The sequence below is a fragment of the Anoplophora glabripennis genome, unplaced genomic scaffold (assembly GCF_000390285.2).
Source record: "Anoplophora glabripennis isolate ALB-LARVAE unplaced genomic scaffold, Agla_2.0 scaffold64, whole genome shotgun sequence".
In the NCBI taxonomy this organism is placed as follows: Eukaryota; Metazoa; Arthropoda; class Insecta; order Coleoptera; family Cerambycidae; genus Anoplophora; species Anoplophora glabripennis.
Window position 1 is genome coordinate 1,213,814 of NW_019416216.1, and position 27,492 is coordinate 1,241,305.

The 27,492-nt window shown below is 31.9% G+C and overlaps 1 protein-coding gene across 1 annotated transcript in view; it reads left to right on the top strand.

Moving 5' to 3' along the window:
* Positions 1-3,759: 3,759 nt before the first annotated feature.
* LOC111693165 (histone H3-like) overlaps positions 3,760-27,492 on the top strand; it is a 99,708-nt gene continuing 75,975 nt past the window's right edge. Inside the window, exon 1 of the mRNA XM_023457358.1 lies at positions 3,760-3,974. Coding sequence (XP_023313126.1) covers positions 3,760-3,974 — 215 coding nt within the window. The remainder of the gene's footprint in view (positions 3,975-27,492) is intronic.

The window sequence follows — 27,492 nt, forward strand, 5'->3', positions numbered from 1 at the left end:
TTGGAACAAAATAATTAGAAAGAGGTATAGGCAATATCGATATTTTATACAGGGCATTTTTTATAATACGATCATTTTTAGAATGTTTAAACTTGATTATCTAAAATTTTTCAAATGGTATTTTATTGTTCTATTTTATTCACATATCGGTCCACTTCAACTTTTATTAAGCATGTTCTATATCTTAAATTGTTAGTTTTTAAGATATAGCAATATTACTGAAGAAACTTAATTTTTATTATTTTATAGAATACCACAAATAAATATTAACTAATAAAATTAACTCAAAATGGAATGATAAATTATGAACTGACAAGTTAACACAATGTGACATTTTTTTCCAAAGCCATTTCGTGCAACCGAAAATAATAAAAATTAGGTTTTTCCAGAAATGTTGCTATTTCTTAAAAACTAACAACTTTATGTGTAGAACATACTTAATAAAAGTTGAAGTGGACTGATATGTGAATAAAATAGAACAAGGTGGTTCCATTTGAAAAATTTTAGAAAATCAAGTTTGAACTTTCTTAAAATGATCGTATTATAAAAAATGCCCTGTATAAAATATCGATATTAGCTATATGCCTAACATTTGCCTATAATTATGTCAAATATTTTTCCAAGTGTTAGTAGTTGAAAGTTACTACAACTTCTTCGAGACCATGTTTTTTCCAAAATTCGAAGAATTTTCTACATAACTTGGCAACCCCGCACTAAAATGTTAAACTGTTTATATACCATTTCCATATGTTTAAAAATATACAGGGTGTTCCATTTAATAAATGTAATATTTAGTGTGTTCCGTTTTTACTCATCGCCCTGTGTTTCAAATTAATTTTGTCCTTTAGGTTTTTTGATTCTGTACAACTTTATATCAACTTTTTTATGTATTATGAATAACAAGGGAGTTATTTTACTTTCTCACATTAATGGCGCACCCTGTATGTCGTTCAAGCGAATGTATTGATTTTGTTTCAAACTAGTTTATTCGGCTTATATAGTCGAATAAAAATCACCTGTTGTAGATGAGAAAACTCCGAGTAACTACTTCCATGTTAGTTGTACCAAATCAGCCACATTAGTTAACAGTATATCAAGAACAAAAACAATATGCAATGATGTTTTGGTATAAAAAACGTCAAATAGATTATTCAAAGGAACATTCTTGAACCTATAATAGCTATAGTCTTGACATACAACGTGAAATAAAATTCATATGCGACTATCTGTTGGAATGTTGGAATGAAAAAAAAGCACCAAATCTTATTGAAACTGATATTAGGAACCATGGACCAAACTGTCTATTATTTCGCACACCCAGCTCTAAAATTGTGCCAATATTTTGTTGTAACATATAGGTCAGTTCACTTCGTTTCGCTTAATAATATGTGTGATATAAAGCAATTAGATAGAGCAGTGTGAAACGGAATGCGGTTTTACTAAACCGGGCACTATTGCGATAATCTGGTGACACTGAAATGACAAATGGTTCCTGTGTCTCGACTGGCCAAGCTCCAGCCAGACGGTCGAGAGACAAGTCTTATGGTTTCCATCTGGGAAATTCTGTCGTGCTTCTACCAAGAAATTAACTCACTTCCGAATAATACCAATAAAATCAATGTTAACTTGTGAAACCATTACCAGGGACTTTTAAAATCTAGATTAATTGATGTGTAATGAATTCACGACGTGAGCAGAAATTCCGTTCGCACATCTGAGGTTACAGATGATCCACAGTGGAATACAAATTCTACAAATTATAGAATGTTTTTTTTAAGATACTAGTTTTAACTCTGGATAGAGGTAGAAGATTTTATTTAAATTCTTTATTTTCCAAATAAAATATAATACACAACTTTTGACCAAACAAAAACTTCGAAGTAAGCTGGGCACAACACGTAATCCTAGATTTGAGGTCTTCTTCTTTAACTGTTACTGTCATAAGTGGAAGATAATACTAAAATGCTTAAAAGACATAGAATTACTGTGTATTTGAGGATGACATATGTTAACAGGTTTTGGACAAATATCTATAACGTTATTTTAAATAGAATTCACAATAGAAATTTCCCCTGTAGGACAAACATGTTCTAAATATATCCTTAGGATATTTGGTGGGATATAGTCCCATTTTCCAGGGTTTCGAAGGACATTTATATTACAAATCAGGATGTTCTTTCATCGGAAGTCCCAAGAACATATGGTTTGGATTATATGCTATCCTCAAGACAGTCTGAGGGCAACTGATTAATATAGCAGATATATATTATATTTCGGACATCTGGGGATACCAATGTTACAAACCAATATATCCTCTAGATATCCCATGGTATGTCCCAGGGAAATAGGGTTTATCTTGATTAAATGCTTTTCTCCGTACAGTCTCAGGATGTTTGAGTACTAAGGCAGATATAGTTTATCTTCTTATGTTACAAATTAGGATATCGTTCATGTATTCCACCGTATGTCCCAGGGACCTGGTTTAGATCATATGCTATCTCCAAGGTAATCTAAGAAGAGAGGATATCTTGTGGGTCTCCGGGCGACATATTTTTATTTCTTACCTATAGTTATATGTAGGTATATTTCAAATTGCCATTTAATTGAATCAACTTGTACCTCATTCATCGGATGGACCATCAGGTACCATCTGGGTTCCAATATTGCTACATAGCAACTAAAAATTCCTCTTCCTCTTCTAATTAGTCCATTTCAAAAAGAAAATTCTCTATTTCCTTAATTGCGCTCACGTTATTGCAACCGCAATTAGCCAAAATCGGTGTCTTATTTATTCAAATACAATTAAACATCAATACAACATCTGAAATGTGTTAACATTACACATTATATGTCCTGAGTGTAAGAAACTGACTAACAGATTTCTTTTCCTACTACTTATTGTTTTATTGTAAACATAATTAAAAATCATACTTCACTGAACAACATTGCAAGAAGGAATACCTAGAATACAAATCCGTTCGATTTCCTTACAATTTTTTTGCAGATCTATACGATTTGACCAGAAATAATTAATAGGACTATCCTTCGAACACATTATTCTTGCAATTGGACGACCGTGCTACCATCTAGACATCCCTTATCTCGTCTTTGGTATCATTATCACATGCTATAAACAGATCAAATCGCTTTAATTGTATCATAAACATGAGAAATGCATCAGGATTTTAATGTCGATTTTATTATTTTGTAAGGATAGATTGTGCATAAGTGCAACAATAACCTTGAGTGTTGGTTCTCAAAACAAAAGCTGGGTCAAAAACCCTAGGCCTACGCGAAATTTTCATAACGCACAACCATGTGTGCAGTGATCCGAGGACGGAGGCGGTTCCACCAACGGTAGTAATCAGTAGAACAGTTATAATTTTTGTTTGAAATATAAACAATCCAGTAATTAAACTCACAATTAGATATGAAATATCTAATTTGTGTGTGTTTGTAAATGTGAAAAAATGGTACATTAAATAGGTAAAATTTTTTTATTTTTTCCTAACTATTTAGAAATGCAGATAGATAACTTCGTTTAAAATAAAATGATAATCATAGAGAATATTAAGTATAGAAAATTGTTTAAAATCTATGGACAATTCAAAACATATAATTTCTTGTAAAAACATTGTATTTATTTACATCAGAATGGGTTTGCAGTTGAGTCGCACTCTTATGGACTAATGATAATGCTTCCTACACATATAAACAAGGTTAGGGCAAAATATTATATTTAATGAATAATTCTAGACAATGGACCCTACCAGTGGCATTGCCGATAAGGCGAATAGCTGCCTTCTGAATGACGAATGCTTTATAAGCGCTAGTAGCATTGCCCCAAAGACACCATACGCTAGATGGCAGTGGAACAAAGAGATGTACATCTTCAATATGGAATTATCAACGTATGGTCGGAGCTGCCTCAGCAAGAAAACCTGTTGCGCCAGTTTAGAGCAGATGCGATCTATGTGAGTAGCCCAAGTTATGAAGTGAATTATGAGTGAAAGTAATATCACGAGTCTTATCCATGTTAAGCTTAAGTTTATTAGCAGAAAACCACATACTGGCATTGTCTAGATCGCTTCTGCTCGCATCAACGCCACCACGTGTTAACAAGGTGGTGTCGTCCGCAAATAAAATGCATGTAGACTTTTGAATGTTAACAGACAGGTCATTGATATAAATTAAAAATAGAATTGGTCCAAGAACTGATTCTTGAGGTACACCGGCAATTGTAGGCACAATTTCAGAATCAGAGTCACCAATGGAAAGGTACTGTTTACGATCGGATAGATAAGAGCGGAAAAGGTTCAGCTCTTTAGAACGAATGCCATAATATTCTAACTTATATAACAAGTAGTTTTCGATATACAGGAACATAACGTTTTTTTTATTATTGCCAAAAAAAATTTAATGTTAGCATAAAACCTGGGGGATGGGAGTTTTTTAGGATGCTAAATTTCAATATGTCATTGTCTTTTACGCTGCTTGTAGAGGGCGCCATCTATAAGGGTACGCTTGAATTAAATTGGCCTTAACTTTTTTGTTACCCTGTACATTGACGTTTCGTATTAGCGCGTTTATTCCCCTATGAATTTTAAGCAAAAAGGGTATACTAGGTCGAAATCTCAGGCCAACCGTTTACCATGAAAAAATTTAAAATTTATTCACCACCTAATCAGTAATGCAATGATCTTGAATTTTATCTCTTTACATTTTATTCATGCAACTAGCCGTTTTCGAGAAAATCACTTCAGATCGTTTAGCCAGTTGCCAAAACTGCATTATTTTGTAAAATATTGCTCAACAATGAAAACGCGTTAATTTTTCGTGTAATGTTCCATTTTTAATATCCCTGAACTGTCAGCTGTCGTGCTGCCTTTTTTTCATTGGCAACACTTTCACTTGTTTAAATTTTGGGGCACCCGATATACTTACGAGATTATTGAATAACTGTTTGGAAAAACATACTGTTTCAAAGAACTGATAAATGATTTTGTTTATAATTTATGGCTATATTCAGAGGTAATACCTAAACAGAAAATGCTGGTAACAACAAAAATAAATATTATATATTTCCCAACCAACAAAAAACAACTTACTACTAATACTATTGATACAGGAAGCATGTTATCTCACAAGATAGCAACAGGTGCTTTGCGACTTTTGGTGCGATGGGTTCCTGCCAATACATATCCTACAGTCCATTCACAAGCAACTTTTGTAGAAAATCTAATCAACACCTGACGCAGATAGCATCTGTGTGCATTGAACGTAGTAGAATGTGATGAGAACGATCTATTTCTAGCGCAGAGAACGTCGGATGTGCAGAGGATGCAGATTTCTGTGTAAATATTGAAGAAACGCGATATTAGCTCGCTGAGAATATTTAGTTTGGCATTATGCAATTGAGAAGGTGCTGGACGGAAAGTATGTGTTCGAGTGCAAACAAAATAATTGCATTGTATGTATCTTTATGAACATGTGGATATGTAAAGTTAATCTTCCATATTCAACAGCACGATGAGTGACGAATTGTGTATAACAGCAAAAAAAATAGAAGTAGAATAGCAAGTTATCACATAAGTAAGTGCAGCTGTAAGTTGTGTAAATGTATTTTCATATTTTTGAAAAAAATTGTACTATTGAAATATCGAGATATCAGGGAATGAAACTCAATTAAAGAAAAAAATTCTAAATCATCCTCTTTCCTTTAAAAGAACTACCTAGATTAATGATTATTTTCTGGTACTTCTATCAAAAAAATAAAATTATCTTTACAACTACAGTTGTCTGGTGTTATTTATTTGAAATATAGTTTTCGTTCTTTATTCTTTATCTTTTGGGTATTTTGCCACCTTTGAAAAAAGTAAAAAAAAATAATGAAATAAAATCTTACGCAAAAAGAATGAGTGAGTTGCTTAACCAAATCTGTCACACTTAAAAAAATAACCCAATAAAAATACAATAAACATGTTACTACGAGGGCGGGTCAATAAGTCCGTGACTTTTTTAATGAAACACAGGTTTTTATATAAAAAGTTATTATATTTTTCAACATAGTCTCCTTTGAGTTCTATACACTTAGTCCAACGTTTCTCCAATTTTTTTATCCCTTCCGAAAAATATGATTTGTCGAGGTCATCAAAATAGGCATTTGTTTGTGATATGATTTCGTCGTTGGAGTCAAATCTCTTTCCGCCGAGCCATTTCTTCAAGTTTGGGAAAAAGAAATAGTCACTCGGGTCTAAATCTGGAGAATAGGGCGAATGAGGGAGCAATTCGTAGCCCAATTCATGGATTTTTGCCATGGAAACTGCACATGTGTGCACCCTTGCATTGTCCTGGTGGAAAAGAACTTGTTTCTTGGCCAAATGCGGTCGTTTTTTTTTTCAATTCTTCATTGAATCGATCCAAAAGTTGGTATAATATTCGCCATTGATTGTTTTCCCCTTTTGAAGGTAGTCAATGTGGATTATTATACCGCGTGCATCCCAAAAAACGGTCGTCATGACTGACAAACTCACCTTTGCCTTCTTTGGCGCCGATTCACTCCGAGAAACCCACTGTTTTGACTGCTGTTTGGTCTCCGGTGTGTTGTGGTGGATCCACGTTTCGTCCACGGTTACGAAACGGCGCAAAAACTCGTCCATATTGCGGTTGAACAACGCCGAACATTCCTGCGAAATTGTCGCACGGTTGCGTTTGTGGTCGATTGTGAGCAAACGCGGCACCCATCTTGCGGAAAGCTTTCTCATACCCAAGTGATCATTCAAAATTGAAACCACTGAGCCATGTGAGATGCCTATGGCTTCCACAATCTCTCTCACTTTCAATCTCCGATCGGCTAAAACCATATCGTGAATTTTTTCAATTGTTTCGGATGTAGAGACCTCAACTGGGCGTCCAGAACGTTCGGCATCTTCCGTGCTTGTACGGCCTCATCGAAATTCAGTAAACCACTTCTTTACCATGGAAATGGATGGTGCAGAGTCCCCATAATATTTATCAAGCTTAGCCTTGATTTGAGTATTGTTTTTTTCCCGCAAAAAATAAAGCTTAATGAGCACACGAAATTCACTTTTTTCCATTTTCTTCTCAAAACGCGCGGTAGTCTGCTATCAACGGCTGCCAAACACAAACTAAATGACGCAGCTTGTTCAAATTTAGACAGGAGTCAACTGACAGTTGCCTGTTGACAGGAGCACTGTTGCCATTTCAATTAAGAGGCGGGAAATTAAAAAGATCACGGACTTATTGACCCGCCCTCGTATATATCGCCCCCATATCCAAAAGTTGTTAACTGAAACTTTCGAAAATGTATCTTATTTTTTTTTGATAGTATAAATTTGTTTGTTTTTGTCTGTTGCTATAATTAGAAATATTATATGATGTTTATTCTATCATTATTATATTTGGTTGAATACAAATTTTTTATTTTTCAAATTCTCTATTTCTAATGCAGTGTTCGTCCTTGTCTATTCGAATAGGCTATTGATTATATCCAAAAAACAGGGTTAAAAGGAACTATGACATTCAAGCAATTTTATTGCATGAATCGTTCAAAGCATCATTTTAGAATAAAAAACGCGGTGCTATTAAATTAGGGGGTGAAAATTGGAGATAGGGGTGAAAATGCACCCCTTTCAGTTTTTTAATTCTAGCTCGAAAACGAAGCAAAATTTCGCTATAGTTTATAGGAAAAATTATTTAGAGAATTGAATTTCCCATCGAAATGGCTTATGTAAAAAATTTAAAAGGAAAATTTTATGCAAAAAATCGTTAATACACAGTTTGAAAAAAAGCAACTTATTTATATATATTGTATATATTATAAATCTCATTTGAGAGTAAAAAAGAAATATAGTATGATAAACTGTAACTTCATTTGAAAAATCTCTCATAGTCCCATATAGTTGTGAAAATCTTTATTTATTATTAACAAATAAAACTTTTGAAACAATTTTTTATTAAGTAAAGAACCAATTCGTCGTAAAAATAATAAGAATTATAATCATTATTATGTTAAAATCGACGAAAATCTAAAAATATTTAAGTTTGACCTGTTACAAATACTCAGTCAATATGCTTCCAAAAATTTCTGAAAACATATCATTTTGAAGGGAATCTCATCTAGTTTTTTTGTGCAGCAATTTTCTTTCACTACTTCTACTAAAAAAAAAAAATTAGTCAAAAAAATAAAAAAAATCTAATTTTTTGCTTTTTTTGAAATTCAATTTTGCTTGGTTCGAGCTACAATTAAAAAATTGAAAAGGGTGCATTTTCACCCCCATCTCCAATTTCCACCCTCTAATTTAATAGCGTTACGCGGTTTTTTCATATAAAATCACCATTTGAACGATTCATGTAATAAAGTATCTTGGACGCCATAGTTTATTTTAAAATCCTTTTATCAATAGCCTATAATTTTTGCAGATCGAAAGGTCTCGCCAACATAATGTTTGTTGCGTTCGCAAGGTATGTTATAAATGCAATTTATTGAATTCTGAAATTATTATTTGGAAACAGGCCAGAACCAACAAATTGAAACTGTTAATAATTAAAAGCCAGATATATTTTGAAACACATTCTCCTACGTGAGATTCTTTGTTAGGAAAAACTGTTTTCGTTAGAATAATCCATGATTGATCCTTTTGGCACAAGGGTTTATTTCATTAATTTTTTTATATTATTACGCAGATGGAAAAATACCACCCAAAAAATAACTACAATTGTCCTCTATGATCCTCAAGATTAGAGAAACACAGTTTATTAAGAATTGTTGAAGAAACACTGAAAAAATAAATTTTGGTTTGCAGTTGCCTTGTGATAACTACAATGTAAAAAAATTACACTCAAATTCACTCAATTTTACTCAATAATGTATCAGTTTCTGTCCACACCCGATTGAGTGAACTTTTGTGAGTGAAACTACACAACAAAAGTGAGTAAATTTCACTAAAATCCGAGTTTCTGCTATCAAGTGAGTGACATTTGACTCTCTTGGACCTTCTGAGTATGTAAAACCAATAAGAGTAGACTTTTCTCTAATATGATTTAAATTGAACTATTATTGTGTAATTTTGACCTATGAAAAATTCCAAAATTAAATTAAGTGTCATCATTACTGAGTGAGTCTAAATGTAAATATATTAATTTCGAGTAATTTGAATGGCACCGTGAAGATGGCACCACTTACATATTGCTTCTGTAATCTCGACCACAGTTGATAGATGTTCCAGATAAGCGTGATTGCCAGGAGAGCAGACCTTAACCGTCGGCAGCGGGTCCCAGTTGGCGGGTCTCAGCCAGGACCAGGACAAGAGGAGGCCCCGCGAAGTGAATTAATTTCAACACTGTATATCCTAATTAATCATTTATGAGTGATTTATTTTTGCACTCAATATTTAGTTAATTAAAAACCAAGAGTAAAACGTAACAATAAATAGTTAAATATAAATCATATTAGAGAAAAAGTCAACTCTAAATTGGTTTTTATACTCAAAATAAAGTCAAAAGTCGTTCAATTGATAGTTAGCAGTAACTCGGATTTGAGTAAAACTCACTCATTTGTGATGCAATAATTTTCACTCAGTTGTACTCATACTAATAAAGTGAAAATTTCGCTCAATCGGGTGTGAACAGAAATTGACACATTATTGAATAAAATTGAGTGAAATTTGAGTGACATTTATTTACAGTATAGATAAATGAGATGAGTTAGATGAGAATTTACATGGTAATTTTTACAGTGTTCAAAATGAGGTCCCTGGGATCAATATCTGCTTATTTTCCTAAAGATTCCTGTATACTAGATGCGTTTGTGAAATATTTAACACTGTATCTTAAAACGAAGCCTCCAAGAGGAATTCTTAGCATGAGAAAATATTCTTAATTTAGACTAGGAAACACTCCTTCATTTTTCTTAATTTACATTTCAAAAACTGTGAAACTTTATAGCTAAGTGTGGCTATTTTTATTCCTAAATTTGCACTGTTAAAATTCAATACACCCTGTAGAAGCTTGCTTCAGAACCATTCACTTCGTCGTTTGATTTGGGCTGAAAAACTAATGTAGTACGAATTTGAGTTTAAATTCAATTTGTTGGGTATGTACTTATCTTTTATGGGTACGTGATTAGAAATATAAAAACGTGAATATGTCCCTGAACGTAGAAAACAAATGTAGGTGTAAAATACCTTATTTGTCAGCTGAATTTTCCTATATTTAGTAGTCACTGAGGTGCTCTGGATTTCCATTGGAAATGGGACAGTCATTACACGATAATCGTTATCGTTAATCATTTTGATATTATTTAATAACAAAATAACATTTTTATTACATGGCACTAGTAAACAGTTTTCATGTTTCTGCTTTTCAAAGAGTTGAATTTGAAATTAGTTATTTCGTTCAATCATTTGCATTGCAAATTGAATTAGACAATTCATTTGTGATTACAATAGAATAGAATTTAAAATATTTTGTTGCACCGTGTTGCAGAGGTAAAACCATAACAGTGAATCCCCACAGAAGGGATTTCCTAAGTTTGTTAAACCACGGAATGATGAACGGTACACGGCTAACTAGATACACTCATATAATAATATGAAGAATTTCCAGTAATTATTAACTGAAACTTGGTGCAATTTCTCAGAAATATGAGAAGTTCAGTACTGGATAAATTATTGATGTTTATTTAGCGCATAGGAATTTATAAACAGCAGTTATGTACTACAAAGTACATCTTCATTCATTATATGATCTCATTGTACAGGGTGTTCAATACAGTACTAGAAAATTAAAAATTTAAAAATATAAATTTGATTTATAGCTGTGACGGCATTAAACACAAAAACAAATGTTTTTATTAAATAGATTCTATGAAATTATAATTATAAATTTCTTAATATTGCAAATTCTAAACCTGTTTGATTTGTTTTAATTGCCAACATGAATTAAAAAATTCTTTTTGTATTTTTTGCTGAAATTTAGTAACTTGCTATATAATACAAAATAACATTATTCTAAATTCATTATATTATCTTCATATCAATTTATATTGCAAATTGTTTTGGTATATTTTCATTTATTTCAATTATTACGTAATATACCTTACAATTACACAAACCAGAGGTAGATATCTTTTTTCTTTTTCAAGTTATTGCTAAAATAGTGAGGTTGTGCTAGAACATCCTCCTTTATTTAGTTCTCTCTTCAGATATTCTGTTTCGTTTCTGTTATTTCTGCAACAGCAACATCTGCTAGCAATTAGCTAAACTTAACAACATTTAAGTACGTTAAAGTCTGCTCCCGATGTATTATTTCAGATTTTGTTTGGAAGTAAACAATGTGTATCGAAAACTGCATTTTGATTGAAACGTAAATTCTTGAAATTGAAAATATATGTTAGCTTTTGACCTACATTCTGTAAAAATCACGTAAAAGCGTATTTGTTGTTCATTTTTAAGCAATACAGAACTGCTAGTGTGTATTTTATACCTGTGTGAATTATAAGAAAGTTATTTTACTCTGAAAATCATAGCCCACTGCACATTTCCGGTCACATTATTCATTATCCTCTTACATCATTTAATACTGTAGGAGTCGCATGTCATTGTAATGATTAACATTTATAATAACATTTTTGTTTAATGACAGGAATTGTATGGTCGCTCATTTGTGTGAGTAGGAATTTTATTAGTTATTGAAGCAAGCAGTTCATTTAAATATACTAATACGATCTCAGGTAATAGTTTTTAATGAGCAAACGAAATTTAATGTATGTTTTTAATAAAGCAGATATTACGGGTGCAATGCATAAAGTAATTCATTTGAGAATAATTTTAAGATTTTTTCTGAATATTTTCCATCCGCGAAAATTGTCTTCAAAATTATCAGACATGGATTGGTTTTACGAAATAATTTTTGTCTAACCAAAATGTACTGACAAAAGTAGACAAATTAAAATAATTGCACCTTTTCGGACTAAAAATTAATTTTTGCACGCTCTGGTAATTTGACAAATTTATTGAATTTGTTGAAACATTTGTAAGACTTCATCAGAAAAATTGTTTAAAAACTTGTACATGTGTTCTCTGGTAAAGATTCTCGATTTTTCCACTTTGTGTCCAATATTTTTCTTCTTAATACCAACAGCTTTATGTAAAAATATTGCGACTTTGAGCATAGAGTTTTCAGCCCATAAGCTTCCTGGAGACTTTAGTGTTCTATTTCTTGAAACAAAATACGTTTTTGTGGTATTTCCAATTTTTTTCATGTGCTGCAAGTAGCTTGAAGATTTTCTCATATTTATCTTTGGACACATTCTAAGTTTGAATTTGTCACATTCTTGAATCATCAAGAATGTGACAAGAAGCTTAAGTTGTGGCAAAAATATTATCTTGTAGAAATTTCTAATGACAATAGATGTCCCTCGACAATAAATATTCGGTCTCATAGTAAATATAAACATAAATTTTTTAGTTTTGTTTAAATTTATTCAATATTTGAGCAAATAATGTCATAAGGACTGCGGTCATTCCTGTCCTGGTTTCGGACATATCCTCAACTAGTAAAGAGCACTTACTGACCTTAATTCTTAATAAATAATTATACTATTATTACCATTCTTTCTATCTAAAACTGTCACATTATGTCAGGTGTGACAGTTTTGAAAGCGGGAAAACTGTTTGAAACCTAAATTATCTCAGGGTGAGGTAATGCGTATTTTTTATTTATTAGCAGTTTTTAGAGTGTGACTTTTGTTAAAGAAAAATAAATTCATAAAAACAACTTATAATGCGGTCAATGTCATTTCATAGTATCAAAGGAGTTGGTAAGAAGAGCTTCAAGTCGTCGTCATAGCTCTTTGTAAGGTCCGACGCATAAACTAAAAATAAGATAGGACCCAGCACCGAACCCTGGGGTACACCACTGTGTTCCTAAGTTTCTCTTGAAGAAGAGTCTCTCGACAAAATTTCAATTGACGGGGTGGTACCAACCCGGAACATATTCAACAATGTAAAATCTAGATATATATGTATTATTATATTTATTATTATTTATTTTTGGGATGTGGATTCGAGACGTTTTATATTTTTAAAAGTTAAATTATTTATGATGAGACTCTTTATTATTTTTAGGGTGTGGGTTGTTGTTATATTGATTATATTTTTGATACTTAAATGTTTTATTATTATGTTGTTTACGTTTAGTTGAGCGCCTTTATATTTGAATATGAATTATGTTTACTCAAAGATTTTTTTGTTAATTAAATAAAGGACGTATCGTTTTCACAAATTTTCATCTATTCATAAATTTAGCAGATTATTATTTTACATGTGACAGTTACTGTTGTAATTTCTAATGCTAAGTTACACAATGGTAAATCCCCCCTTATATAAATTTTATTCTACGATGATGCATGCATACGTCTTTTATTTGACGTTTGTCAAATGGAAAAAAAAAATTTTGAAATTTATAGAACGCTTTTGCTTAAACGAGTGCAAATTTGCTTTATATATGTCGACACTTACATAAAAATTATATTCCTCAGCTTGAAGTAGTCGCGCTGCATTAAATGGAATGTTGCCTGGTTCCCTCGTTGAATTCGTACTCCTCGCAGAAGCTGTCGAAATCCTCTCGTAACGGCACAACCTTTCCCAGGGAACACACACTGGACTTGGTTTTATTATCACTTGTTACACTATTTTATATTAAACGTTTTCCAACTATATTCAAAATCAATTTGTTGTTGATGCTTCGGGTGTTTGTTGTGTTTAACTTCGATACTTTCGGTCAAATGTAATTTCTATAAATGTAACATTCGGTTTTCTGACAGTTCAGTCCACTTTGACGTTTCTTCCACCAGTTGACTATGATACGTAAGTACGTGAATAATTTTTGATTTTGTTGAAATAAACAGTTTTCATTTGTTTTTCAGGAGCAAAACTTTCGATGTGACACCGTTAGATGAAAATGACAAAACTGGCCTCCTAAATCCCGAACAGTGGTTAAATAGGAAGTCCATGACATTTGAATGTTTCTATGACAACAAATAAATTGTAATTTTGGAATTTTATTTTTACATATTCTAGCTTTTAACTAAATTTGGGATACATGAACTGTTCATATTTAGATTTTATGCATTTTCTTGAGTCTTTTGACACTACATACACATTTCTAGGTTAAGTTGTATGTCATATTGAAATGTTGCACGTTTTACCAAAATTTATTATTATTTCGGTGCATGGACTAAATTTCAGCATGTCTGTCTTTTCAAGTCTTTAACACTGTCTATACATTACTTTTTACACCGTCCTTATGCATTTTTTTAGGTAGAAACGAGCAAAAGTTTTCAACACCCCGTTCCGAGGAACATTTTATGCAGTCTAAACAACAAATTGACCTTTGATTGGATATTACACATATAAAATGGAATGACAAGGGTCTGTTACATATGATTTTGTAGTCCAGAAACATTTTTACACAAAGAATTTATTTATTATTGAATTATTAACATTGTAGGATAATTCTTTAGTGTTCTGTGCTACTTAATTGCATAACATGAGTTTATTTACATAATTTCTCGAATGTGCAACTTCTAATTATGTTCTAATTTTGACAGCTATGTCGTTTCGTTAGAAAATTTCGAACAATTACAAATTTTGATATCTAAATTACTGAAATACATCTTTTATTTAACTTTTGTATGCTAGTAACTATACTGCTGTTTAATATTTTTCAATATGTCTTATATTTCAAATTTTATTTATGTGATACTTTACTTAGTATCAGTTTCCATAACATTTAACTCTCTAATTTATTCATAACATAACAGTATGTATATGCAATTATGAACAATGTTGGCTTCAATAATAACATAAATATTTAAAGATTAGATGAATAGTGTAATCATAGACTAATATTTTAAACATAAAATTAAATAGATCTAGCACTAAAATATGTACGAAAGATATTAATTCAATGAGGTCTGGTGAATCGTAATTTCTAAGTTCCTATATTTCAGATGTTGTCAATGTTAAAATCTATTAATAAAAATGTATCCCATACGGTACACATTTTTTTCCCTGGCACTGTACCATAGGTGGACTACAACATATATTTTTTTCGATGCACTCATGAAAATTCCTAGGGAATTACTTTTTGTGAAACCGCGACGGCGCGGCAGCGTGGGTGACATATGCACTTACGTCTAACGTTTTTCTTCACATGTCTCAATACCGATACAATAAAATACCTAGCCGCGTGGGAGTGCTTGACATACGGGTCGTAATCTACTGGGACACGTAATTCCTACACATACGAAATCGTAGGAAAATTGGATTGTTGCATTTATGTAACGCAGTATCAGCTCAGTGAGCTGTTCTAGTTAACGCGAATACAGTCAATATTCCGCTTAAAGGTTTACTAAAAATGTAAATATTTCTTAATCATTATTTGTTTGTGTAGTTCCCTACAATTAGGGATTAACATTTCCGACAGTTAAATTTCATGATACTTTATTTTATTCGTTAGTACTGCTATAGTTGAAAGATGTTATGTGGCGAATTCTCCCACAGACAAAAAATTTATTAAAACATTGTTTTGTTTCTGATATTTTTTGTACTATAATTCGATTTATGTATACAGGATGTCTCACGGTGACGGACCATTAGAATTATTTCAGAAACTACTTCGATAAATAATGACGTCGACGTGCCACTTCCGGTTATACCGGAAGTCGCATCAACTTGCTTATTTGAAATGGAACACCCTATATATTATTGCAATTTTGGATTCTACGTGTTATTTTTGGACTTTTATGAAGTTTTTCTATTCCTAAAATTAATCGTTTTCGAGATAATTAATTTTTTTCAAAAAAAATGGAGAGAAACAGTGACTGGCTTCAAACCATGTGTATTTTATAGTAAGAAAGATAAAGCAACAATATTTATAGGGGGTTTAGACTCTTAAGCTTCCCATCCATACTTTCATAATGGCTTAATTGCATACGGGCTGCTAGAAATTTAATGCCGAGTTTAGTTCATTTCAAACCTTCATAAGTCGTTTTTTTAATGGAACACCCTGTATGTTTTTATATGTATATTCTGATACATAATTTTATTCTCTTTCGAATGGTATCAGGGTTTCTTATACCTATCTCTTCTAGTTTTTAAGTTATCTACTATTTTTTGTGTAATCACCTAAAATCGTGTAATTTCTTGTACGCATTTAAGCCACTTTGAAAGTATGGATGGCTCTTCTGGCAATTTTATATATAACAACATGAAAACTTTTGTCACAAATTGTACGTTCATACTAACATTCTCTTTAAATCTAATAATAACTTCCTTATTCCCCGATCTTCAAATTTTCTTTTGATATGAAACACTTCCTATTCCGTTGAGCTTTTTATGAGTTCGTGCTACGCAGTAAGCACTCTCCCTTTTTAAAAACTAACACTTTTAACTATCTTTCTTGCCACCCACTACTTTTGAACAAACTTACAACTACCTGTATATTCCCAAATTCCTTTCTTTCATTAAAAAAATTTCGTCGTTTTTTTATATTTTAACGCCTATAAAATTTGCTTTTTTTTCTTTATTTTTTATATTTACTACACAATACTAATATAATCTTTACTGAAATGGTGTATTGAAAGCTAATTTATTTTTTTAATATAAAAATTATTTTGTTACATACTGTGTTCAGAAATTTTGAAAATTCTGATAACTAAAGGCTCAATGATGTATTTTGTGCTTAAATCTTTGTAAAAATTAAATTCAACCTCGTTCTGGAAAGCAGTTTGTATGCTATTTTTTGTCTGTGAATGAGCACATCCAATTAATATATATTTTTAATATAAATAAATAACTAATAATACGTATTGTAGCTGTTATTTAAAATCATCGAAAATTCAAAAATTGGCCTTGAATTTAAATGTCAAATTTGTCGATCAGGAAGAAAGTTAGATTAAGAATAATTTAATAGAAAAATAAACAACTTAAACAATAGAAATAACATACGATTTGCACTGATAAGTTATAGAAATTGTTCAATCAAAATGATCACCGTTTTCTCTCAGGTATCAATTTACTCTTAGAAAATTCTCTTTACTGATGAAGCTTGTTTCTCTAAAACACTTTTCCGGATCTACTTGCTGAGGTGCCACTGCAACTGGATGGAGCACCCCTCATTTTAGTAATTTTGTTAGAGACTTTTTAAACTACCAGTATTCAAATAAACGGATTGGAAGAGGAAATAATTTCACACCTCCATAATCACCAGACCTCAACAAATGTGACTTCTTTCTTTGAGGAACGTTAAAAGAATTTGTGTATTCCTCGCCAATAATTGCATCTCGAGCAGAATTGTAGAATTGCAATATGGATAAATACATATTCATTATTAGCAATCAGCAGTTATTGGATAGAGTAGACTTCAATTTTTGACGAAGAATAAATTTATGTCCGACAGAAAACGGTGATCATTTTGAACCATTTCTATAACTTATCAGTCCAATTGTGTTATTTCTGTTGTTTTTTCATTAAATTATTCTCACTCCAATTTTTTCCCTAATCGTCAATTTAACTTTTTTCGAAAAACATAAGAGAGTAGTAATTTGTAGAAAATTGAAAGTCGAATACGAAAATATCAGTTATTACCGTAAAGCAGTGGCGTACTAATTTATTTAGATAAATCTGCCACCGATACCCTGTATCTCCACCACTGGAGTATGTAAATTTTAGGAAAAGCCCTCAGAGTTTGGACAATGTTTACATAAATACATGTGCCCAATTTCAAATTATTTCACTTACTAGTTTTTAAATTATTTAAAAAAATTAAAAATATTTGTTGCAGTTTAACACCCTGTATCTTTTTAACGAAGAGTCCTAGATAAAAACTTTATAGGAAAGACTCCCCTTAAAATTCACCAAAGAATACGAGGTTTCATTTTTGGTCACCATTTGTGAATCACCCTGTGCGTTTACTAAAATTTATTAAGAGTATATGAAATCAAAATTAAAAATTTTACTGGCAATCGACAGTATAGAAAAACCCGGTACGTAAAAAAATCACTCGTCTTCGCGATTTAATTATTTGAACAAGTGTAGTGAATAACCTCTAATTTTGCACTGTAATTGTTCTATGAACGTGGCCTAAATTTAGCTAACGCTTTTTTACATTTAGGCTAACAGTCATTATTGACCTTGACGTCAAAATTCGCACGTTTGAAGAATATCCGAGTACCTGGTCGCACCTTTAAACTATTTTTGATGAGCCTAAACAGTCAGCTTTAACCATCTTATTTACATATCAACGAGTTTTTCTTTTTATTGCGACATTAAACAATGCTACAATTCATACGACATACATTTTCTATTAATTACGGAGCTATTGGCATAAATCAAAGCGACAGCCTTCTTGTACCGAGTCTCACAAGTTATTTATTCAAGGAAGATCAGTAACGCCAAACGTTACGCAACAAATCATCAATGAATATCCATATAACTGCAGGCTATTAGCACCTGAAATATACTTGGTAAATATTCATACGTTTATGAATGAAGAACGTACGAACGTGATACTCGAATAATTTAAATTCAAATCGTACGATTTCTTAGACTATCGCTCAGGGCCGGCTCAAATATTTTCACTTTCGTTTCATTTAATTATTGTAATCCTTTTTAATGTTTCTATATTTTTACCATATCGGTGTTTGTTGATGTCACTGTTTGTATGAGTTGTTTTGCCAAATATGCATTAAATAAATATTGCTCCTTTTCAATAGACTCTTTTAGTGTGACGTCACATATTTAGGCAACCCACAACAAATTGTCAAAGTTGTAATTGTGCAGACCGAATCTGATGCTTGTGTACTATTTACATAGATACTATAAAAATGAACAACTTCAAATTAATTTATTTTTACAAGGATTTTAGAAGTATTTAAGAACAACCAATACGTGTTTCGTAAAATAGATACACTACAACTTACAAAAAATGATATAAAAATAATATTCCTAAATTTAAATAAAATAAAAATTTATTCCTACTGCACATGCTCGAGAAGAATAGCCTCATACGCAGGTAAGATCTTGTTGACATACCATCGCTGTCATCTTAGCATATTTTCTCTTAGAAAAAAATAAGAAGTGGATCTTATTTGTGGAAGGGCGAAATGGGCGTTGACTATTAGACTCCTTCATTATAGCCTTCCTTGTCTATCACATGGATTTCTATGGCTTACTTTATCGCTCTCTCGTAACTTCTGATAGACCATCGGTACTTTCCTACACTGTATATGTTAATCCATAGAATCATTTTTCCACTGTTAAAGATCTATCACTTTTACTCGTAATTTAAAGATGAGATCAAAATTCCACAAGATGGAAGAAATTCTTTGGAAAGTCGTTTTGTATTAGTAACCATTGGTGTACAGATAAAATAGTTGCACAAAAATTTGCTTCATATCATTTTCTTACATATGCAAGACATATTTTTACATTCGAATAAACAAAAACCTGTGCCAAATAAGAAGTATCAGCTATAACAATTTTATAGTGACATCAGAAGTGTTTCTTGATTCAAATTAGTCAAAAAATCTTAACGAATTAAGAGTGTTGACACTGTTGACTGAATAATTTCCAAACTGGTTGTCATGTCATTGGTCTCAGCTTCTGGAAGTCCTCTTGTTGGTATGTGCAGGGCTTCTGTATCGTTCTGGCCCTTGACGTATGCAAATGATTCGTTTCCAAATTTCAGATAGTTCTAACCCTCGTCTTAGTTGAAATTATTTCTGCAAGCCAAGCTATACAAGTACCTAAATTGGTAAATATGTCAGATTTTTGTCCGATCATTTGGCTTTACTTATGTATATTTTTAAGTCTGTATTACCCTTTTTGGACTTTACCAGAATCATTATTCTTAATTCGCGAAATATGTTTCGTGGAAAAACGCACGTATTGCGGTTCCCTTCGGCCGGCCCTGTCCCTCCATGAATAATGCGGCGACCTTTACAGAGGTCGGGAAACAAAATAAGATCTATTCTCCGTTCCAAAAAGCTCTACACAATTTTCCTTTGACGCAAGTTGTATCGATGAATATTGTGAATTCCTCCAGGCGGTATAAGCGTTATGAAATTAGTTCCTGAAATCCGTACGTTTCTTCTCGCTGCAACTCATTCATGAATTAGACCTTGTTGATAAGGTGATTCATGGCTTGTGTAGGTTACAAGTTGAACTACATAATCCAGTTTCGCTTTTTTGGAAACGCATAAATTCACCTGAACGTTTATTTTGAACTAGATACTGAACCTGTAGTTGTCAGATAATGTAGTAAATATTGTGTTTTGTTGTGGGAATAATTGTTGGATTTTGCGCGAACGGGAAATCCTTCGATTCTAGTAATCGCATTAATTGAATAAAATTCTGCACTTCTGTGGTTGTTAAGGTAAAAATCCCGTGCAAACGATAAAGAATTTGTAGTATTAGAATATGCAGGCTAAATTTGCCTTCAATGTCGTAGATGAGCAAAGTGTTTTTGTTTTATTTATTTGAATAAATGTCTAGACATAATATACTAGTCACAAAAATTGATTAAATTTAGCCATATTTTTTATAAAAAAACAAAATAATGCTTTGAAATTTGCCTAAATGCGTTACTACTGTTAGTTCTTGACCATCTGCGAGATGTCGCTATCTACGCTTCTGTCCAGTGACCTTTTATGACATAACTTATTTGAGGTTAGGTTTTTTATATAATTTTAACTTTATGTCGCTGGGTAGTAGACATCGACCTCTAGTACTCTTAAAAACTAACCTGTATCTTATTTCAAAGCATTGCATTGTGTTTTTTTGGCGAAAAATACTGCTATTTTAATTAGAATCAAAAATAGAAGACGATAAACCCACGATCCATAATAAAATATGGTCTTATTTCTTGATGTTCTCTCATCCTCTGAATTTATGACACCTTTTCAAAAACACCCTGTATAGTAAAATGTTAGTAGTAGTTAAAACAATTATTATGAATTAATATTTATAATAATTGTACAGTTCTTACATTAGTAACATTTATAAAATCTGGATAATTATTCCTCTCGCCTTTACTAATTGTCACATTTTTCTCAAAATGATTTGACCGCTCCATTTCAGTCACCGGAGGCTCAATATTATCCGACCGATCCGTCGTATTACTAGAACCTGGAGTTGAAATGTCATTGCAAAGAACGCTGTTGGCTATTTCATTGTTGTTACTTAAACTGTCAGCAACATAACTTTCTGCATTCTGGCTGATTTCCACCCACCATGTCTCTTGATTGCTAATAGATCAACTCCTGTATAGCCAGTAACGTTGCCGATGTTCTTCGGAACGATGGCCTGTATATGTTTCAGGATGTTCTAGTTTCAAAAACTGTGCAATCTTATTAGGAATCATAGAAAGGGTATTCTTACCGAAGCGTGAAATTTTTAAAATTTCTAACATTGTAATGCTTTTATATCTATCACAATTTGCTTATAATTACCTACTAACACAAAATTCGAAAAAATGGTATAAACAAGCAGTTTTATTAAACTCGTAGCTTTTAAGTTACTCGCTCTTACTCAAAACCTATATTCGTTTAGTAAAACTTTGCTTTTCTAAACCTGTTGTTTAATATAATACTATTTTTTGTTGTACGAATTTCTTTATTTATTCTGGAAGATAATGTAGATAAAAGTTACACCAATTTGACAACGCATCCGTCAAAAATATTTTCAGTTATAGAGTTGATTAATTTGAAGATTTAGTATTGATTTGGCGTAGCTTTTCAACAATAAGTGGGCTTTCAGCAAATTTAAGTATCGTCATATGTGAAATCTACTGCGCGAAACAAGCGCGAAAAACTTGAGATGGTTCTTCCTTGATAATCAAGGAGGGTCTTTCATTTATAAAAATATCTTAATATTACAGACAATTGCAGCAAATTCGACACTTCGTTCGATGATCGATTGGATCTACGAATTACGATGCAAAATAGTTTATTGGGAGACATTTAGAACTACGACCCCTCTGATCTCCAAAATTGTTGTTGTTACTAAACTGCTTTTTCATTTGAGAGACGACAACTTATCTCTTTTATTATATAACTTTTTCATGTTGAAGATTTTTTATATCTTTGGATGACATTTATTAAAGTTTTAAAACATATGGTCACATTTTTTATACAGTATATTGGCTGCATTAATGGCTTCAAGCTAGAGAATAAGACTACCCATCAGGAAATCGGTGAAATAACTGAGAATAACTAAAAATTAACATAACTTTATGACCCGGTATATGTAGAATTCATTGTTTTTCATTCTCCTACTAACTGTAAATCGTGTTTGAGTGATCTATACTCGATGATTCACGTTTGGCAATAAATGAGTTGCTAATTGTGCTAAAAATACATGTTTTACTACACGTTTAAACTATTTATTACATTACAATGCTTAGTAATGTTATACACACATTATATTAGACGGCTAAATTAAATATGTCTAGGAAATCTGAAGTTCAATGAAATATAAATAAAATAATTATGCCCAAGGTCGGAAGTTTGTTTGAAATAAAATTCTAATTTGTTCTAAGAAAACGTCTTGAAATTCACAAAATTAGTAATATTCCCAGTGATTAACATTACACACACAATATTTAATACGGTTTTATGTAATCTAAATATAAGAAACAGCTTTAACGTAATATTTCACAATGCAGTGCTATCGCTTTCCACTAATTATACATCTTTAGGTTTTGTAACTGGAGTGGTATTTGTCTAAGGAGGACCATCTTCACGTTGACTCACGTATCCTGGTTCCTCATAACTTAACAACATCTTGCACCATTCACTGTACATGCGGATGATGTGTACAATTTCGCATATAAAATTGGATAAACCACCAAATTATCGTCTAAAAATAATGCGGTTTCAGTTCCTCTTGCGTGGCGCATACAATTAATTATTTAATAAACTTAAGGTTTTATCACGACCGCAAGTATGCAAAAGAAATGCTGCCGCAGTGAAAGTAGCCGGTAAAATTGGTTTTATGTTGGGAAATTACTTCGCTGAGTAAATAGATAGGCCTGGAGCAACATTGTGAGGATACATTGAGTCATAATTTGAAATTTTATCGAAAGAAAGACGGAACATTTATTTCTATGTTATTTTTATATTCCTTCTGTTTATTTTTCGTGGGTACGTGATTAAAGTAAATGTGAAATGTACAGTCTTTCAGTTCTAATTTGTCAAACTTAAACAGGGAATAGGGAGTAGAAATGCGCTTCTAATGAAATGAAATGTTAAATTAATTCACATTTCGTTTTTTGTTTTTTGTTTGTGGAAAGTCAAATATTATTTTTATTCCACATTGATTTCTTAACATCCGACTTTTTTACTAAAAAGTACTTATCTTTCGTCATGCCTTCATCTTTTGAAATTTATATTTTTATGTTTATATCTTTTTTAATATTTAACTTTTCGATTTATATGTATGTATATTTTAAAAGCAGATATGATATCAAATTTTCGGTCGCACCAAATGGCTTTGGAAGAAACTGTCACGTTGTGTCAGCTTGTCAGTTCATAATTTATCATTCTATTTTGAGTTAATTTTATTAGTTAATATTTATTTGCGGTATTCTATAAAATAATAAAAATTAGGTTTTTCCAGAAATGTTGCTGTATCTTAAAAAACTAACAACTTTAGGTGTAGAATATACTTAATAAAAATATGTGAATAAAATAGAACAATAAAATACAGGGTGTTCCATTTAAAAAATTTTTTTTAGAAACTCAAGTTTAAACTTTCTTAAATTGATCATATTATAAAAGAGTCTTTGCCTAACATTTGCCTATAACTCTGTCAAATATCTTTGCTGCAAGTGTTGGTAGTTGAAAGTTAATACAACTTCTTTGAGGTCATGTTTTTTCCCAGAATTTTGTACATAACTTGGCAACCCCGCACTAAAATGTTAAACTGTTTATATTGTCATATATAGAATTTTCTCAGACATTCATATGTTTAAAAATATACAGGGTTTTCCATTTAAAAAATGTAATATTTGGCGTGTCCCGTTTTTACTCATCGCCCTGTGTATTTCAAATTAATTTTGTCCTTTAGGTTTTTTAATTCTGAACAACTTTTTTTCTGTGTTATGAATAACAAGGGAGTTATTTTACTTTCTCACACTAATGGCCCACCCTGTAGATTACCATGATTTTTTAAGATCTTCAATAGCTCGAAAGCCGCTCGCTAAATGACGAATGAGCGAGGGTCCCTTTTTGCTCTAAAATAAATGAGGTACCTAAAAATATAGTAAATACCAGTAGAAAAACCAGTGGCGTAGATTTTCTAAAATCAATAGGACTCCCCCATATCTACGCCACTGACGGATCTGAAATGCAGTCGATTATACCAAATTATAACCTTTGTATCATAAATGTATTGACCCAAATTTAAACGATTTCAAATGAAAATTTTTGAAATTATCAATAAAAAACATATTTTTTATTTTTATTTTGACAAGCTCTATTTCGAAAACGAAGCACTTGTGGACCTACGTTTATTTCGTATTTTTGGATGTAAAATCTGCTGTAGAATTATCTGAACAATATTTTGCAACACTCTGTATATAAATTTGTCTGTATTAATTCAATAATAGTAGAATAAAAGAAAATTTATAAAAAAATATAGAAAGAAGTACCTACGGTATTCTCACAAACGAATAGTTTTTCTGATATACAGTGGTGGGGAGGTAGAAGGTAATTGAGAATTTCTTGAGAAGTTGGCTATGTATTTTCTGTTAAACTATAAATTTTTTTAAGGGAATTTTAATGGACACAAAAAAGAAATTTTTATTCAAACTCGATAATTTACACCGCTTTCAAGAAAATTAAATTTTGGTGAAACGTAAAAACATATAGATATGTATTCAAACTTAGGAGCGAATGAAAAATTGCAATGACATATATTAGGAAAAACTTTTTCTTTTATATTAAATGACGTGATGTACGCACAAAATGGGAAAATTTAGACACTTTTGGGTAGATTTAATGTATTTTTCTAAAAGATAAAAAAGTAATTTAGTTAATGTTATAGCCTATAGCCTGGATTTTCGAGAATGATGAAATCAGAATATATTAATTCGTTTTCGTTTTGGTTGATGCCCCTTAACTTTTTTGTTTTATTTATGTGAAGATTTTTGGAATTCTGCCACCAAAGCCGTTTAAAGCAACCCGTGAAGGCCGCCGCAGATCGCCTAAATTTTCAAGCACGTTTCGAATTTTTGAAAAAAAAAGCAGTTTCTAAATCCAAGAAAAAAGCTCCAACTGAAACCAGAAGTTGAGTTATCTCCGACAGTTAGCTGCAATCGCAGATATCAGCAGTGGCAACTGCTGTCGAAAGTCAAAACTCAATGTTGAAAAATTAGCGGAGCCATCAGTAGGTGCGAGCAAGCGTCAACCTTGGTCAAGGGGAGATTATTTACCAGGGTCACTTTCGTGGTTAGTACACCAAGTATAACTCTCTTGAATATCACGCATGGTGCTGTTTGTATTCAGCTCTTTTCTGCATACAGGGTGGCCAAATGAAAACGAAACAGAGCCATTTTCAGGAACTGCGTCAAGATTGTAAAAAACGCTCAGACCCGTCGATTTTAGATTAAAGGGGGACATTTTTTGCTGGTACATATTTTTGACTCATTACGGGTTGAGTAATATTTCTTTTGAAAGCTTCTCTTTACAACAGACTTTAAATTTTATAATTCCGCCCAATACTTTGAAAAAAAATTGAACATTTTAAAATTTAAATTATGTTTAATTGCTTATACTTACTACTTAGTTGATTAAATGTTCAAACTGATGACCACCCGCTTCCATACAAGAATAAAGATTTTGTTCGAAACGTTCGCGTACATTCCAAAGCATCCCTTTAATCTAAAATCGACGGGTCTGAGCGTTTTTCTACAATTTTGACGCAGTTCCTGAAAATGGCTGCGTTTCGTTTTCATTTGGCCACCCTGTATATTTTACAATTAGGTAATACACTTTTTATACCAACAAATATTTGTTATAAATTTTTCAAAGCCAAGACTTTTGTCTTAGATGCAATAGTTACTACCAAGGCTTCAATACAATTTTATGGACGGTACCAAAGTTCTCAATGGTGAAGAAAAAATAAATTAATTTTAATGTATGTACTGATTTGTTGTTTTGAAATTATCAAAAAACTCGCTTTTAATCAACAACAATTTTATTAATATTTCTCCTTCATTGTAACGATTTTAAAAATGTCACAGAATCATTTATAAATTAATTGAATTGTGCAATTACACAAAAATACATTCCTGAAACTGTAGTTACCTCAGAAGCTCGAGTGCAAAACCGCAGCCTAATTAAAATATTGCATTTTTAAATGAAAGAAAGGATTTATGTCATGTTTCTTTCTCACAACACTCAGAATTTTAACGATAAATTATACGCAACAGTTTCTGCGAAAGGATGTCATCTAATTTATACCACTGTTACAATCAGTCGCCTGATACAAATCACATACATTTTACAGTAATCCGCATAGAATACGGTGAAATTTTTCGGCGGACAGATATCACAAAGTTTAAGAACCGCAAAATCTGGAGGCTTGAATCATCTGCGGTTTGTTGCATGCGACAAGCACATGTTATTGTGATTTCTTAAGGGAAGTAGGTCATAACTTTGTGGTCTCAACGATATCTGAGAAACAAACGATTCAGACCAAACCTAAATCGTGGTAGTCTAAATAGATGGTGGCACAAGTAAATTGGAATTTGTGAAAACAAAAGTATGAGGCAATATTTGGCAGCGATATTTCGTAAATTTCAATATAAAAGAGAATTGTTGAATTACTTGGGGCAGTAGTAATGGAAACTGCTAAACTGATTAAGTATTGGATTCATTGAGAGGAAAAGAAGCATTCGCAATAGCGGCTTAAATTTAATTTCAGGTCAAACGCGATACGCATGACTCATTTAATAATATTGTTATAATGACCGTATTATGGAAACGGCGTTATAGAAGAGTTGACTTATGTATCTATTTTTCAAACTATGTATCGTTTTTGCGGTCGCCGAATCCGAATAAGTTTAGTTTGTTGACCTTGAACTTACCTTAAACCAGAGCTAATCGCGTCAACCGGACACCGGATTCGGATTCAGCGACCCCAAAAACGTGTAGATACATAGGTTTAATTTGTTGACAATTGATTTTCTATATTTGACCTTGAACTGACCTTAAACCAGAGCTAATCGTGTCAAACGGACACCGGATTCGAATTCAGCGACCCCAAAACCACATGGATACCATGGTCTTGTCTTTCGGACCTGGCACTTTTTTTATAGGGCTGTGTAATTATTTTTATTTAGAAAATAGATTGATGATTCAATATATTTAACAATAATTACTTTTTATCTTTCTAGCAGCATGTA